This window comes from Barbus barbus (assembly GCF_936440315.1).
Source record: "Barbus barbus genome assembly, chromosome: 12".
NCBI classification, from domain to species: domain Eukaryota; kingdom Metazoa; phylum Chordata; class Actinopteri; order Cypriniformes; family Cyprinidae; genus Barbus; species Barbus barbus.
The window spans coordinates 24,778,072-24,792,964 of NC_136740.1; the positions used below are offsets into that span (position 1 = coordinate 24,778,072).

A 14,893-nucleotide genomic window follows, 5' to 3' on the forward strand; every position below is an offset into this window, starting at 1 on the left:
TAAAATGCTCATTTTGTGCATAAAATTATAAAATTTCTCGGTTCAAACATTTATGTTATCTATGTTCTATTGTGAATAAAATATTGGCTCATGTGATTTGAAAGTCTTTTAGTTTTCATTTTATTCAAATTCAAAAAACGTCCCAACATTTCCAGAATTTTCCAGAATTCAGGTTGTATAATTAAATATAATATATCATAATAACTTGATTAATATGTATGGTCCCTTTTAAATAATATTTTTGTACAGCAGGCTTAAAATGCAACATTTTAGACACCAAGGGGTCCTTTGCCTGACCTTTGTCTCTAAGCTGACCTTAATGCACATGCACGTGTTACTATATGGCAGGCTTAAAATGCAACATTTATTCACCAAGGTGTACTTAGCCTAACCTTTGTCCCTTCACGGACCTTATCATAGAGGTTGCCCTGATTCCTCTTGTCGTCCTCATCACTGCTGTCCTCAGCCGGTGGGTTCTCACGCTTCATGTCATCACCCAGGTAGTGCTCAAACACACTGGAGAAGGCGATGGCTGAGAGCATGCACACCACTGGGGTGAGCGTCAGCATCAGACGCACCATCACACCGGCAAAGTACACCGCGCTGATGGCGTACAGAGCCACTAGAGGGCAACAGAAAACATCACTTATGATTCCAGCAGACAATGTGGAAGTGCAGTGTAGAATGAACGTTAATGAACTGCAGTGTAGTGTTTATAGTTCTGTACTGGATAATGACTCCAGAGAGAAATGGAAAAACACAGAAGTGGGCCTTCAAACATGTAGCAACATGTCGCCTGTTCATTTTCCCTTGTTTATTCTAGTGAAAAACCTCAGGAACATCATGACAGCAATTAAAAAATAAAACAAACTCTTCTGGGGACGGAGACTATTTCAACACATTCTGTTCTCCACAAAACAAAATACTCATAGCAGACATCAAAACATCATTAAGTGTTCTCAGCCATAAACAGGACACAATCACTACAAACTAAAATTTGTTCAGAATAAACAGCCTGCTGGCAGAAATAAGCTCAAGGATGTTTAGTGGCACTTCTGGAAGAACAAAATTAAGTTTTTACAGAAAAGCAAGAGACATTTCAACCATAAACCCCGACAACACGTCATATTTTCAATTCTATGGATTAAATTTTTTATAAACAAACTTAAGTAAACAAAGTAACTTGTATGAAAATGAAAAAGGCATTAGCTTGATTATTTACAGTCCCTAAAAAAAGTATTTGGACAATCAGGTCACACGTTTAAATGGCATTGCATTACAGATGAAATCATAAAATAATGTGTCATCTAGAATCAAATATTGCTAGAATTTTTTTAAGGGCTTCACATTTCTCATGACTTTAAACGATGAACTGAATTGAATGCAGACGCATTGTCTGGTAATTTCAAGGACGTTAGAGATGCTCACCAAAGACTCGCTCATCGTTGATGTTCTTGATGCAGAACCAGAGGCCTGCTGGGAAGGTGCAGACGAGGATGTGCAGGTCAAAGAAGAAGGAGACCCAGGTGGTGGGCTGGTGCTCTGACACAGAGGCGATGATGGGGATGTGGATCTTTGCGTATCTGAGCACAGGAGGCAGGGAGGGCTTTGTTAACTTACGGTGTTAAATGTTGCAAATAAAACTAACCAGCATTGAAGGGATAGTTCACCCAAAAATGAAAATTCTGTCATGGGTTTGTAACTACATGAGGGTGAGTAATTAATAAGACCTTTGTTCATCTTCGGAACATAAATTAAGATAATTGATGAAATCCAAGAGCTTTCTGACCCTGCATAGAGAGCAACGCAACTGACACGTTCAAGGCCCAGAAACGTAGCAAGGACATCATTAAAATAGCCCATGTGACAACAAAAAAAAGAGAATTGTTGATATATAAAAAAAAAAAAAAAAAAAAAAAAAAAAAAAAAAAGTTTCTTTTCTTTGTGCACAAAAAGCATTTTTGTAGCTTCACAAAATTAAGGTTTAACCACTGATGTCACATGGACTATTTTTATGATATCCTTACTACCTTTCTGGGCCTAAAACATTTCAGTTGCGTTGCTGTCTAAGCAGGGTCAGAAAGCTCTTGGATTTTAATAAAAAAATATCTTAATTTGTGTTCCAAAGATAAACGAAGGTCTTACGAATTTGGAACGACATGAGGTTGAGTAATTAATGACAGAATTGTCATTTTTGGGTGAGCTATTCTTTTAAATTACTGCATTAACTATCGGAAAGCTGCACTAATAACAACTACAGGCTAACACAATGCCTATTGCTATTTGGCTAGCAGTTAACATGAACTTAGTCTCGTGTAGCCATCGCATAGATGGCCGTTTTCATTGGCCAAGGCCCGCCCATGAGGCTGTTTGACCGACGTGTCAACCAATCAGAGTTAGTTTCATTTAGCATCACGTTTTGGGGCGTGGAAATGTCGCCACAAACCGGTGTGTGAAACTCTCGGATGCATTTTAAAGATTCTATGCCGCAAACTTTAAATATTTCACATACTTTTGAAAATCCAGCATTTAGTTGACCTGATAAGCGTTCGTCGTCACATTTGTAAACACTACGGCTTTCTTATTTCATGAGGGGGTTTGGCGCAACAGCATCTTTGTTTCCCGGTGGACCGAATATAAACGCGACACTCGCATCTCCCAGAAATCCGGTTTAATTCAACCAGTCAGATGGCGACTTCGACATTCCTGAAGTGTTTCCAGAAAAGTGTGCCATATGCATCAGATGTTTAGCCAACGGAAGTTCTGTGGGTGTGACGTCTGGGGCTGAGACTAACATGAACTAAACTGACACGGCCTAGGTGACATCAGACAAAAAGATAAGTAATTTCAGAAGAATGCACTTTTGGGAAGTCGTGGCCTAATGGTTAGAGAGTCGGACTCGTAATCGAAAGGTTGCGAGTTCGAGCCCCCGGCCGGCAGGAATTGTAGGTGGGGGGAGGGAATGTCCAGCGCTCTCTCCACCCTCAATACCACGACTGAGGTGCCCTTGAGCAAGGCACCGAACCCCCAACTGCTCCCCGGGCGCTGCAGCATGGCTGCCCACTGCTCCGGGTGTGTGTTCACGGTGTGTGTGTGTGTGTGGATTTGTTCACTACTCACTGCTGTGTGTGTGCACTTGGATGGGTTAAACGCAGAGCACCAATTTCGAGTATGGGTCACCATACTTGACAATACGTCACGACTTTTTTTTTTTTTACTTTTGATGAAAGATTATGAAGCCATAGTCAACCGTACATTTCGATTTCATACTGGTTTTAAAACCAGTCTAAAATTTTTCAGAAGATTTCAGTTAGACTGCATCAGTTTTGAGTGCAAAGCGTCCACAAAATCCACATCAAAACAACTCTTTGAAGAATAAAGCCAACTTTATATTAGCGAAGAGCATCTCCAATGGCAAACCAAAAAAAGAACAAAAAAAAGTTTCACTCGCTAAGGGCTAAAGTTTGCTTTATAAAAAAAGAAAACAGAAGGCAATAAGTGAAACAACGTCAAGACTCTGGACAGGCGAAAACTGCACAGTGTGTTAAAACGGGTGCCGAACAGGGGGTCGTTTGTTGTTCGAGTTGCTCTGCTGTTCGCCCTCTCAATTTTGCTGCATTACTGTGCTCAATTTTGCCGACTATCAGTGTTGTGATCATTATCTGGCGACCTGACCTTCCGTATCTGTGCGGACTGCGGCGCAGATGGCTGACTGCGCACAGCGAGAGCTCGACAGGACTGTGGGTCTCCCTGCAGATTTGTGAGGGAGTTACACATTTATGAATTTACGATGGGTGATGTTTTACTGAGGGCAAAGAACAAGAAGCCGGCAAAGCATACAAACACTGCTGTACCTGCAGAGCTGCCCAAAAAAAAAAAAATGTATAAATAATCAAAATTATGATACAAGGCCTATCAGTAGGGTTGGGCAGTATATAGAGTATGTACGAGATATAGATATATATATATTTTTTTTTTTTTTTTATAGGCGATACGGTATGAAGCAATACCATTAATATCGATATAGCCTACAGTAGTTTAATACGAGCACACCTGAAAAAAAAAATAAATTCTACAAATAAATTTTTCTAAACGTGACAAGCTTTATATGAAGGGCTTAAAAAACTCATAAGATATAGTAGCTATAGTTTCAGTTTAAAGCGGCTCGCGCTTACACCGTCAGATGCTCTGACAAAGGCTGACAGAGATGCTACACGCGCTGTTTAATGTGTTTGAGATGCTGTTTTCCTTAACGCATAACTTACACTTCACAAGTATAGCCTATTCTCCATTTGTAAATGTTAAAAAGCCATGGAAATATTTCCATTTTGCTGTCAGAAGTGCATGAGCTTTTGCTTAGCTATTCTCCGCTAAACTTCACAGACTTCATTTAGAACGAGTGCCACCACGCGCATGCGCGCCAAACAGATGAAATAGGAGCGCAATAACTGACTAAAATATAAATTTTGCTGAAATATTTGTAGTTGGACAATAAATGTGAAATGTAGAATTTTAAACCTACAAGTAAGTGTATTTGTATGATAGCACTAAGTGTATAGCATAATGGGGAAATCAAAATAGCCTTTTTACTCAATTAGTCTGTGCTTTTTTATTGTTTTCATTTTTAGTTTAGTAAATTTAACTTCTGCTTTAAAAGCATTATTTTTTTATTCCCATTTCAACTGACCTGTTATTCCTTTCACCTTTCAAAATAACAAATGTTTTTAAATCTCTGTATTTTTATTACACCAGTATTAGATGACCCATTTAATAAAAACTATGCTCCTCTTACAGACAAGGTCAAAAAAGATCTTAATACTTGGCGTACAGTCCCCATTTCTTTTTTGGGCAGAATAAATGTGATTAGAATTAATATTCTTCCTAAATTTGTATATTTATTTCAATCCCTCCCTTGTTACTTATCTAAAAAAAAAAAATTTCAAAGATTATTAATAAACACGTTTCTAAATTAATATGGAATGACTAAATGCCCCGTATTAATTTTAACAAATTGATGAAACAAAAAGATAAGGGAGGTGTCGCCTTACCAAATCTTACATTTTATGACTGGTCAGCACAGGTGAAGCATATGGTCAGTTGGTATAATGAAAGGACTGATTCTATGTGGCTTAACATGGAAGCTACAGTTTGTGCTCCACTTCCAAAAAATATTTTGTCATTCGTCAAATATTAAAAAAACTTAAATGTATTTCAACAAATTTTATTATTTCTCTTTTGGCGTAGAGAGATGTTAGAACTTATCTTAAAACTCCAACCAATCTTTCTTTGTTGTCCCCTATTGCTTTCAACCCTGACTTTCCTGTTTCTTTGCATAATATAGGTCTTTCTCTCTGGTTTAATTGAGGAATCTCAGAAGTGTCTTGCCTTTTCTCAGGTAATACACTAAAATCTTTCCAACAAATATCATATCAGTATAACATACCACAATCTCATTTATTCAAATACCTTCAACTACATCATTTTATAAAATCTTTGTCTGATAATGGCATTCTGAGATTTGAGCTTACTGACATTGAACAAATTGTGACTAATAGTTTCTCCAAGGGGTTCATTTCTGTTATATATGATGCTTTGTCTAACACACGTACTTTCTTGAGAGAACTTGAAGTGTGTTTGGGAAAAAGATTTAGGCCATGGAATGGATCAAGCAGACTGGTCTGCTGTATGTAATAATCTGTACTTTAAAATGTATCACATTGGGGGTCACAAACTTAATTATAAATTCATTAAGAGAATCTCTCACACACCGGTACGTTTGAAGAAAATTTACAAATGGTCTGTTTTAATTGTAAAAAGCAAAAGGGAACATTTCTTCATTGTTTTTGGTATTGTAATACTATCATCCCTTTTTGGACTAAAATACATTTCTACAAGAGCTCCTTAAGTTGCAATTCTGTTTCTCTCTGGAATTGTATCTGTTATCTATTGAAGTGGAGACAATATTTGATTCTCATGCTAAACAACTTTTTAATTTGGGTCTATTTGGCAAAGAAATGCATATTGTTACTGTGGTCATCCTCTCAGGTGCCTTCTTTCAAAATGTGGATGTCTCATATCTGTATTACTTCCACTTGAGAAGCTTACTTATGACATGCATCAAACATCCAATGACTTTTGGAAGATTTGGTCACCTCTTTTATGTTAACCTCTCCTAATTCTGATCTCTGATTACTGGATTAACTACTTTCCTGCCTGTTATGTAGGTGCATTTTATTTCTTCCCTTTTCCTCCTAATGCATGTTTGAGGCTGTATCTGTAGGTTTCTGGACATTGGAGTAACCGACGCATAAAAATAAAAAAAAGCATTATTTGTTTTTAGGTTGCAATGTTACAATGTTAGAATGTAATGTGATTTTAACCCTTTTTTGCACATAACATAAGCCTGCATGCTTACATTCACTTTGTTTAATCCACATACAAAATACTGAGATATACCGTATACCGCAAATCAGCCAAAAAAATACTGAGATATGAATTTTTGCTCACATCGCCCAGTCCTAACTATCAGTAACAGCCTGTACTATTGAGTGTGTTTGATCCATAGCTGTATAATTTAAACGGTGCACAAAACAGAGTCCTGAAAAGTTTGCGGTAAATGTTGCACGAGCCGGATTCACCATACTTGGTGTAACACCCAATATACACCACAAATGAGATATCTGACAAAACTATACGCTTGGTGAGAGCTTGCAATAAACTGTAGAGCTCAAACACTTGAAGTGAGAGCTTGATTGCAATGGGATGGGAATGCTCAAGCATCGTTAGCTTTCGGTGTATATTATTTTTTAAAATTTTTAGTTTTTCATGCTGCTCAGACAGCTGATGTGAATCCAGCTGTTTAGGTCTTGATCTACTGGTGTATAAAATAGCAAGGAATTACTTCAGGAACATTTCAGTATTTTATCAACGTACATAAATATGAAATGCAGACCATACAAACACTATTTACATGTAAATATACAAGCCTCAAGACATCTGTTGAGAAACAGTTTGGGTCACCTTGAGTAACTTCAAAATCAGGAGAATCTTTGCCTGTTTTTAGGATCATTAAGATTTGCATTTTAACAAGTTTCAGTACGATTAAACACATTTCCCTTTTAATATCCTATTTAATGCAAACTGAGTTATACAATTGCTTATGCTAATCTACATTCCCATTTATTAATAATAATAATAATAATAATAATAATAATAATAATAATAATATATATTATATAATATTTAGTAAGGTAGTTGTTAAATTTAGGTATTGGGTAGGATTAGGAATGTAGAATGTGTGCTTTATAGTACTAATAAGTACTAATAAACAGCCAATATGTTAATAATAGGCATGCTAATAAGCAACTAGTTAACAGTGAGAATTGGTGCCAATACTAAAGTGTTACCCAAAAATTTCTTGAATGGCTTTGTGAGATTCGCAATTCTATTAATATGTGATTACATCAAGGCAAAAAACAAAGACAAATAGTGCCCGACATTGACAAATTGTCAATGAACTAGAAGTGGGGTTTCAATGGCGGCGTAAATGAATATCAACTGAAGGCAGCTATTCAGACATAATTCAAGCAATCCAAGAGACCGCTTACAGACATAAATCATGCTACATGCTTGAGCCCGTGACAAAATCAGGTCTTTTGTTGTTAAGCCGCTTAACAGGGTGTGCTAATGAGCTATTAGCAACTTACTCATACGATGGAACATCAAAAAAGAAAAAAGTATATGTAATGTAAAATGCACGGAATACTCACCCTGTGTCCCAGAGAGAGTAAAAACGCCCACTCCAAGGAGCAATGTACCCTGAAAGCACATTAACAGAGTGATTAAACGCAAACACGCGCACGCAAACCACCCAACCATTACTGACTCGAGAGCACTTTCAAGCAGCTTCTGAGGAGCTGACGAGCTTGGACTACGTCCAGTGAACCTTAATACCACACATATAGCCAGCAACGTTTTCAATTAATCTACACAGCGAGACTGCGCTCGGTTTGAAAAGCAGTGTGGCGAGCAGAGAGAAGTGCTTAATGAGATCTCAGAGGCCTGCTGCAGACAAGGCCCTGCAGCAGAAAGATTAATGAAAGCCCCGGGTGCGACGGGAATACAAGCAAATCACCCCGACTCCATATATATATATCGGCAGAGGTGCGGTGTTAAGAGGCTGGGGTCATAGAGTCACGCTGTATTCAGGTGAGAAGGTAGAGAATTTGATGTGATGGTGTGGATGGGTTTTTCTTTTTTCTCCTTTCTTACTGAAATATGTCTGGTTTGGATTTAGTCAAGGGCAAAATATAATTTAAGAAAAACAAAAAGGGTTTCGCAGTTCATCAGCATTGTGTCCTCTACGTGACAAGTAAACAGCAATGGAACTTTTTAATATTACGCTGAGAAAAACCCCTAGCTTTTTATTCTGCAAATCAGTCACGCAGGGCGACGATTTATTATGGAGCAATCTATTTACTGACAATCTTGTAAAATAGTGCAGCATAAAAAAAATCTTCCAGTGACCTTTCAATACAGAGTGGGATAAAAAAAAAAAAAAAAAAAAAAAAAGTCAGTGGGTAAAGTGACAAACCCGCAAACAATGCATAATTTTTAGCATGTAATCTTATATTTGATATATATGATAAACATGAAACAAGTGATTTTATTATGCTACTAACATCTATACAAGTAAGATTTCTACATGGCAGGTAAATTAAATTGTCAAAGCCAATTTTTTTGTTTTTAAATAAGTTACTTTTTTTCAACAAGGATGCATTAATTGATCAACAGTGACTGTGAAGACATTTATAAGGTTACAAAAATAATTCAAATAAAAGGTTCTTTTTTTGAATGTTGCATTCATTAAATTCTTAAAAAAAAAAAATGACAGTTGCCACAAAAATATTAAGCAACATAACAGTCTTTAACAATGATAAGAAATGTCTCTCGCTCACCAAATCAACATATGATTTCTGAAGGATCATGTGACACTGAAGACTGGAATAATGGCTGCTAAAAATGTAGCTGTCATTAAAGGAATAAATTACATTTAGCATATATTAAAATAGAAAACTTTAATAATGACCCAGCGTATATGTGGGGCAAGCTGTCTTTATTTTACACATACATATATATATATATATATATATATATTTATTTACATTTATTTACATATATATATATATATATATATATATATATATATATCTCAATTTAATGTTTGCATGTATAGATGCCGCCGCCTTGTAATTTCAGACAATAGCAAACATGAAATTCAATTAATAAAAAATATTTATTTTTACCTCCATCACTTGTTCTTGTCTCAAGGACAACTTTAGTAAAAAGTGGAACAGTTTATCCCACGATGACTAATTGAGGTTCAATCAAAGGCTTATTTAAACCAAGCCTGATTTTTTTTTTTTAGGTATATTTGCAAATGAAGTTGATATATTTACGGTAAGAAATTAACTAAATATCTTTTTAGCATAAAAGAAAAATCTATGATTTTGACCCATACAATGTATTTTTGTCTGTTGCGGTCCAGGGTCACATTTGTGGTCGTAGTTTGGTTGAAGTCTGGGCCCGTATTCACAAAACATTTTCTCTTACCACTAAGAGTTCTCTTAAAACCTATCCACAAAGCTGATGAGACAAACTTTTACTAAGGAATAGAGAGAAGTCTTAAGCTAAGAGTAAGAGCGGGGTTGACCTCCTTGCAATGGATGATGTCAGCATTCTTACTAACTATGCACACAGTGATTGGCTTCTAGGAGAGGAGAGGGGTCTCTGTCAGAGATTTATTCATTGAAATATTGCAGAGCGTTATGTTGCCACATTCAAATAATGTGAATACGGACCCTGGTCAAATAAACCAGAAAACTGTTCAAATTAAATGTATATATTTAACTGTTGTGTTTTTGCACTCACCTGTGTAAGTCAGGTAAATGACAGTAAGGAAAACCACCCCCGCTGCCAGAGAAACGCCAAGAAAGAACAATGTCTGGAACTCCTGCCTGGTCAGTCTATCCTTCAGATACTGCAGAAAGGCGTAAGCCTGAAGCAGTGCAAATACACCTGCAAACACACACACACAATTAATCCACAAACGTTTTCAGACACTTTCCCAACGGTCATGAATTCCTGGTGCTAATCTAATGACAAGTAAATCATCTTTCTCTTGGCCTGATTTTATGGATTTGAGTTGAGAGATGATCTGAGATCAGTGTAAAAGAGCAACAGTTGAAGACTAGAGGCAAACCAGTCTTACCTGCAGCAGCCATGTGCTCACTCGTCCTGATGGGCTGGAACCCAACGAACGGGATCTGCATGGACAGCACCAAGCCCACTATATAAAAAGTGCTGTAGGCTGAGATAAAGAGATACAGAAAAGGAAAATCAAGATTTATCTGAAGCAAAGAAGTTTACCAGAACTATCAAACTTAGTGTCCCTAGATGGTCATTGTGATATGAAAAAAAGGCGCTTATGTGAGCACTTAAAGGGATGGTTCACCCAAAATAAAGATTGTCAATATTGTCTCACCGCAATTACGTTCAACCCAGTATAACTTCAGTGGAACACAAAAGGAGTAATTCTGAAGAAAATGTCCTAGTCGCAGTCTTCCATGGAATTACAATGAATGGTGACAGACTGTCACACATCAAAAAAAGTATACAAAAAAAAAAAAAAAAAGTATCCTGAAAGTGATCTATGACTTGTGCACATTATTTCCAAATTTTCTGAAGACTTGAAACGTAATCTAAATCTTGACCCGTTCTGCACAAAGTTATCCAATGGCTTCAGCTAGGGATGCTCGATTATGACAAAATTATAAATCACGATTATTTTGGTCAATATTGTAATCACAATCATTTAAAACAATTATTAGTGGGACATATGACAAATTTTATATGACAGATTTATTTAAAGATAGTGATATATAATCAAATATATATTTTCTGTTAATAAGGTTGCTATGACATCTACATCTTAGAGACCAGCGAAATGTCACAATTCTCAATACCACAGCAGAATACTAGGGTAACTAGTCCAAAAGAAAAAAAGGCCTCAATTATTGAAAATAATTCAACTGCCAGTAATAAAAAAAGCAAAAGAATACAATGCCAGTAATAAAAATAGACAAAAAAAAAAAAACAAATGAAATGATCTGTGCTTTATTTTTTTTTTAATGCAAGTCTAAAGTATGGTTTGAGTATACATAGCAATCCTCCCGAGGATCAGCGCACGTTCCCTTTCACGCTTTTAAAAACATGAATAATAAATTAATAAGTCTAATCAACTTTAATAAATCAAGCACGTCCCATTTTATAAGTCACGTTACATGATTTTACTGATCTACACGTGAAATTGGGCTTTTATTGAGGAACAAAAGAGCACCGCTGGAAAGGGGGCGGAATGGGGTGTAATGATCGTTTTATAATGATTACTGTATTTTCATAATCGTTGGAGGCCGAAATCGAAATTCGATTAATTGCACAGCCCTAGCTTCAGCAGACTTGGAATCTAGAGCTTTAAGCCCCGTTCACACCAAGGACGATAACTATAAAGATATAGTTCTAAAACTTGTTCTCAATAGTAAAGAATAGAGTGCAGACCACAGCTATAAAGATAAAGGCACAGAGAAACAATATCGTTGGAATCCCTTTCAGAATGATTTTTTTTTTCCAGCTGATGAACAATACAAACACTGACATGACACCCAATCAGAATCGGATCCTGCTATAACAAGCTCAATAATTTAAGAATTTATTGCAGCAGACAAGCATGCGCTTAAAATGAACAGACAATATTGTCTGTTGGTGTGGATGCTAATATCATTATCTTTATAGTTATCGTTCTTGGTGTGAACAGGGCTTTAGTCAGCTTTTATTATGCTTTTTCATTTGTTTCAAAATACTTTGTTCCAAAAAAAAAAAAAAAAGTCATGCAGGTCTGGAACAACCTGAGGTTGAGTAAATCAGTAAATGCATTTTAAATTTTTGAGTGAACCATCCCTTATCCCTGTGATGAACTGCTTAAGATCCTCTATTGTAATTCACTTACAATTAAAAAAAACTAATGTAAATGTACCACTCAAAGAGTAAGTTTTTTTTTTTTCTTTTGGAAAGAAATTAATATTTTTATTCAGCAAGAGTACATCAAATTGGTCCGAAGAGACAGTAAAATGTTTACTATGTTAAAAAAAAAAAAAAAAAAAAAAAAAAAAAAAAAAAGTTCTTTAAATAAATTCAGTTCTTTAAAACTTACTATTAATAAAATCATCATGAAAAAAAAAAAAGTTACCATAGTTTCCAAAATAATATTTCCACTTTTTTGTACCACTTTGCACTCAAAATCTGCATTGAGGCACTCTTAGTATTGTTAGTTCCCCAAGATTAATTGCCTGTGCATTTCTCCCCATTTGCAAATTGCTGTGTATAAAAGAGTCTGCTAAGTAAATGAATGAAAAAAAAAAGTCTCTTTTAAAGCACCACCACAATTTGCAAAGTATGACTGCTATCGGAGTTCACTCCAATCTTGTTCTGGATTTACATTTGTCCAATGGCAGCAGTGGAATATGGGTCTGCCTGAAGCAGAACAGGGTTGTGTAGGGAGACTAGGGGCCTCAGATGTCCCCGAATGTGGTCTAACTGTCCCAGAAATACAAGAGCAGTTGAGTAAAAGAGTCAAACATGACAAAAATTGTACTTGAAGATGCATACACTTATTTTGGATCAAGAAAGGCCCACTTAGAAAGGAAGAGGTTGTATAACAACAAATAAGCTATTTTAGTGCACAATATACATATTTTCCAGATATCAAGAGTTTCCTACTGGTCTTTTCTTATGAGCCAAAAATGACAAATACTGCACAATAAAACAAAATGGAGAGAAAACACTGACACGCCAGTGACGGACTGTTATGGATGTCATTCTTCTAGGAATGACTGCTCTCCGTCACCTGTGCAACAATTGACTGACAGATCTGTGAAGTGGACCCCTACCTGAGAGACAGGTGTTGACAGCCTGTCAGAAGAGAGGTACAAAACACACTGGGGCGAGTGTGTGTACATGAGAGACGGCGATACAGCTGCGCAGTAGAGGAAACCGAAGCTGCTTGTGACAGAGCAACTATATGAGCTGTCAACCTTTGAGTAGCATCAATTAAGGGTCAAACCGGACCATCTTCACTCTAAAATGGGATGCTCTAATAAGACAACTCCAGACACACACACACACAAAAAAAAAAAAAAAAAAAACCATAGTATTTCCGCATCCGTGGACAGCTGACTGGCGGTTTTATGAAAAACTCTCAAAAGGAATTGGAAAAGAGCGGCGATTAAGGGAGTTAAAAAGGGTTGATTTAACTAGTGACGAAATATGAAAGGTATTGAGTCACAAATTTGGCTTTCTGAGCATCTAATTCTGGTACGGACTACCTGGAAGTGGAACTACACACTTTTCCTTTTGCATTGGCACCTACAATGGGAACCCTGTGGTGACGCAAACCAGTTTTGTCATTTCTGTGCACCACACAATAGCAGTAACAAAGGAAAACGATGGAAGACGCCAGGATTGGAGCTGCACTTTTGTTACTCTTTGGATACTGTTGGTTTTATGTTGTTAACATGAGGGATGGGAAGAAGACATGCAAATCTGAGACAATAGGAAGAACAAAGAATATTTTGACAACTCCAAATCGCTCTGGATGTCGTCTATGTGAGTTTCGGGAACTTCAGAACTATTCTGACAAGTTGGACTACTTCTGAAGTTTCTGAAACGTGCATTACTTCCTGCAGTGGAAGCAGCTAATATATCCAGAATATCTGACTAAAATCTGGTGTACATCACAGCTTATTCTGGCCAAGTGTCAACAGTTAAAGAAATGGGTTATCAGACAGCAAGCAAAAACAAAAACTGAGGATGGGTGCCTTACATGACGTGGAGTGACAGTTTTATCTTAAATGAAAGACCACCTTGCTATATTAGCTTAATGTCTGGGTCTCTATTAATGTTTGTACAGTAAACATCTGTGAAATCAGTAGACGAAACGGTTATATTTTGATGTAATGAGCACAGACTACCTCAGAAAAATAAACTAGAATTTAGCACTTCAACACACAACATTACTCTTCAAAAGCTGGGGGTCAGAAAGAATCTTTTGAAAAGAAATACTTTGATTCAGCAAGGATACATTAAACAGAGTACAGACATTTACATGGCTAAAACATGTCCATTGCAATGATATGGTATGCTTTGAACTTTCCATTCAAAGAATCCTGAAAAACATTCCACAAAAATATTTATACACCGATATTCAAGAAATGTTTCTTGAGCACCAAATTAGCATATCAGAATGACTTCTGAAGGATCATGTGGCACTGGAGACCATTGGCTGAACGCATGATGCATACGGCACACAATATTAGAAACTTCAGGAGTTTCAAAGTCGTCATCGCATTGGTTGAATTATACAGGATTTTCAGGAGAAGTGTATGTGGCGTTCTTTAATATTCCGCCTGGAAACAAAGATGCCATGATGCCAAACCCCCTCAAAGAAGAAAGCAGTCGTGTTTACAACTATGTCAATGAGCGCTTATCAGGACCAACTAAACGCTGGATTTTCAAAAGTATGTGAAATATTTCAAGTTCGCTGCATAGAATCTTTAAAATATGTCCAAGAGTTTTACACACAGGTCTGTTATTGTGGCAACATTTCCACGGCCCTAAACATGACGAGGCACAAAACGAAACATGATTGATTGCTTTAGCCATCAGTCATATGACCACTTGGGCAGGCCTTGGCCATTCAAAGCGGCCAAGGTTCCCAGACCTTGTGCCGTCAGTCTGAAGGTCCGGCTGAGTAAAATGGCTGCTGGCAAACCAACTTAGG

At 36.8% G+C, this 14,893-nt stretch overlaps 1 protein-coding gene across 2 annotated transcripts in view; it reads right to left on the reverse strand.

Annotated features, from left to right (window-relative positions):
• The window catches only part of LOC306878243 (dolichyl-diphosphooligosaccharide--protein glycosyltransferase subunit STT3B), a 47,483-nt gene that overhangs the window by 7,024 nt on the left and 25,566 nt on the right, over window positions 1-14,893 (reverse strand). Inside the window, exons 6-10 of one of the 2 annotated variants that reach the window (XM_079430463.1) lie at window positions 10,271-10,369; window positions 9,931-10,077; window positions 7,770-7,818; window positions 1,429-1,583; window positions 393-622 (exon numbers count right to left, since the gene is read on the reverse strand). In XM_079430463.1, coding sequence (XP_079286589.1) covers window positions 393-622; window positions 1,429-1,583; window positions 7,770-7,818; window positions 9,931-10,077; window positions 10,271-10,369 — 680 coding nt within the window. The remainder of the gene's footprint in view (window positions 1-392; window positions 623-1,428; window positions 1,584-7,769; window positions 7,819-9,930; window positions 10,078-10,270; window positions 10,370-14,893) is intronic. The other variant, XM_079430464.1, reaches the window with a different exon arrangement.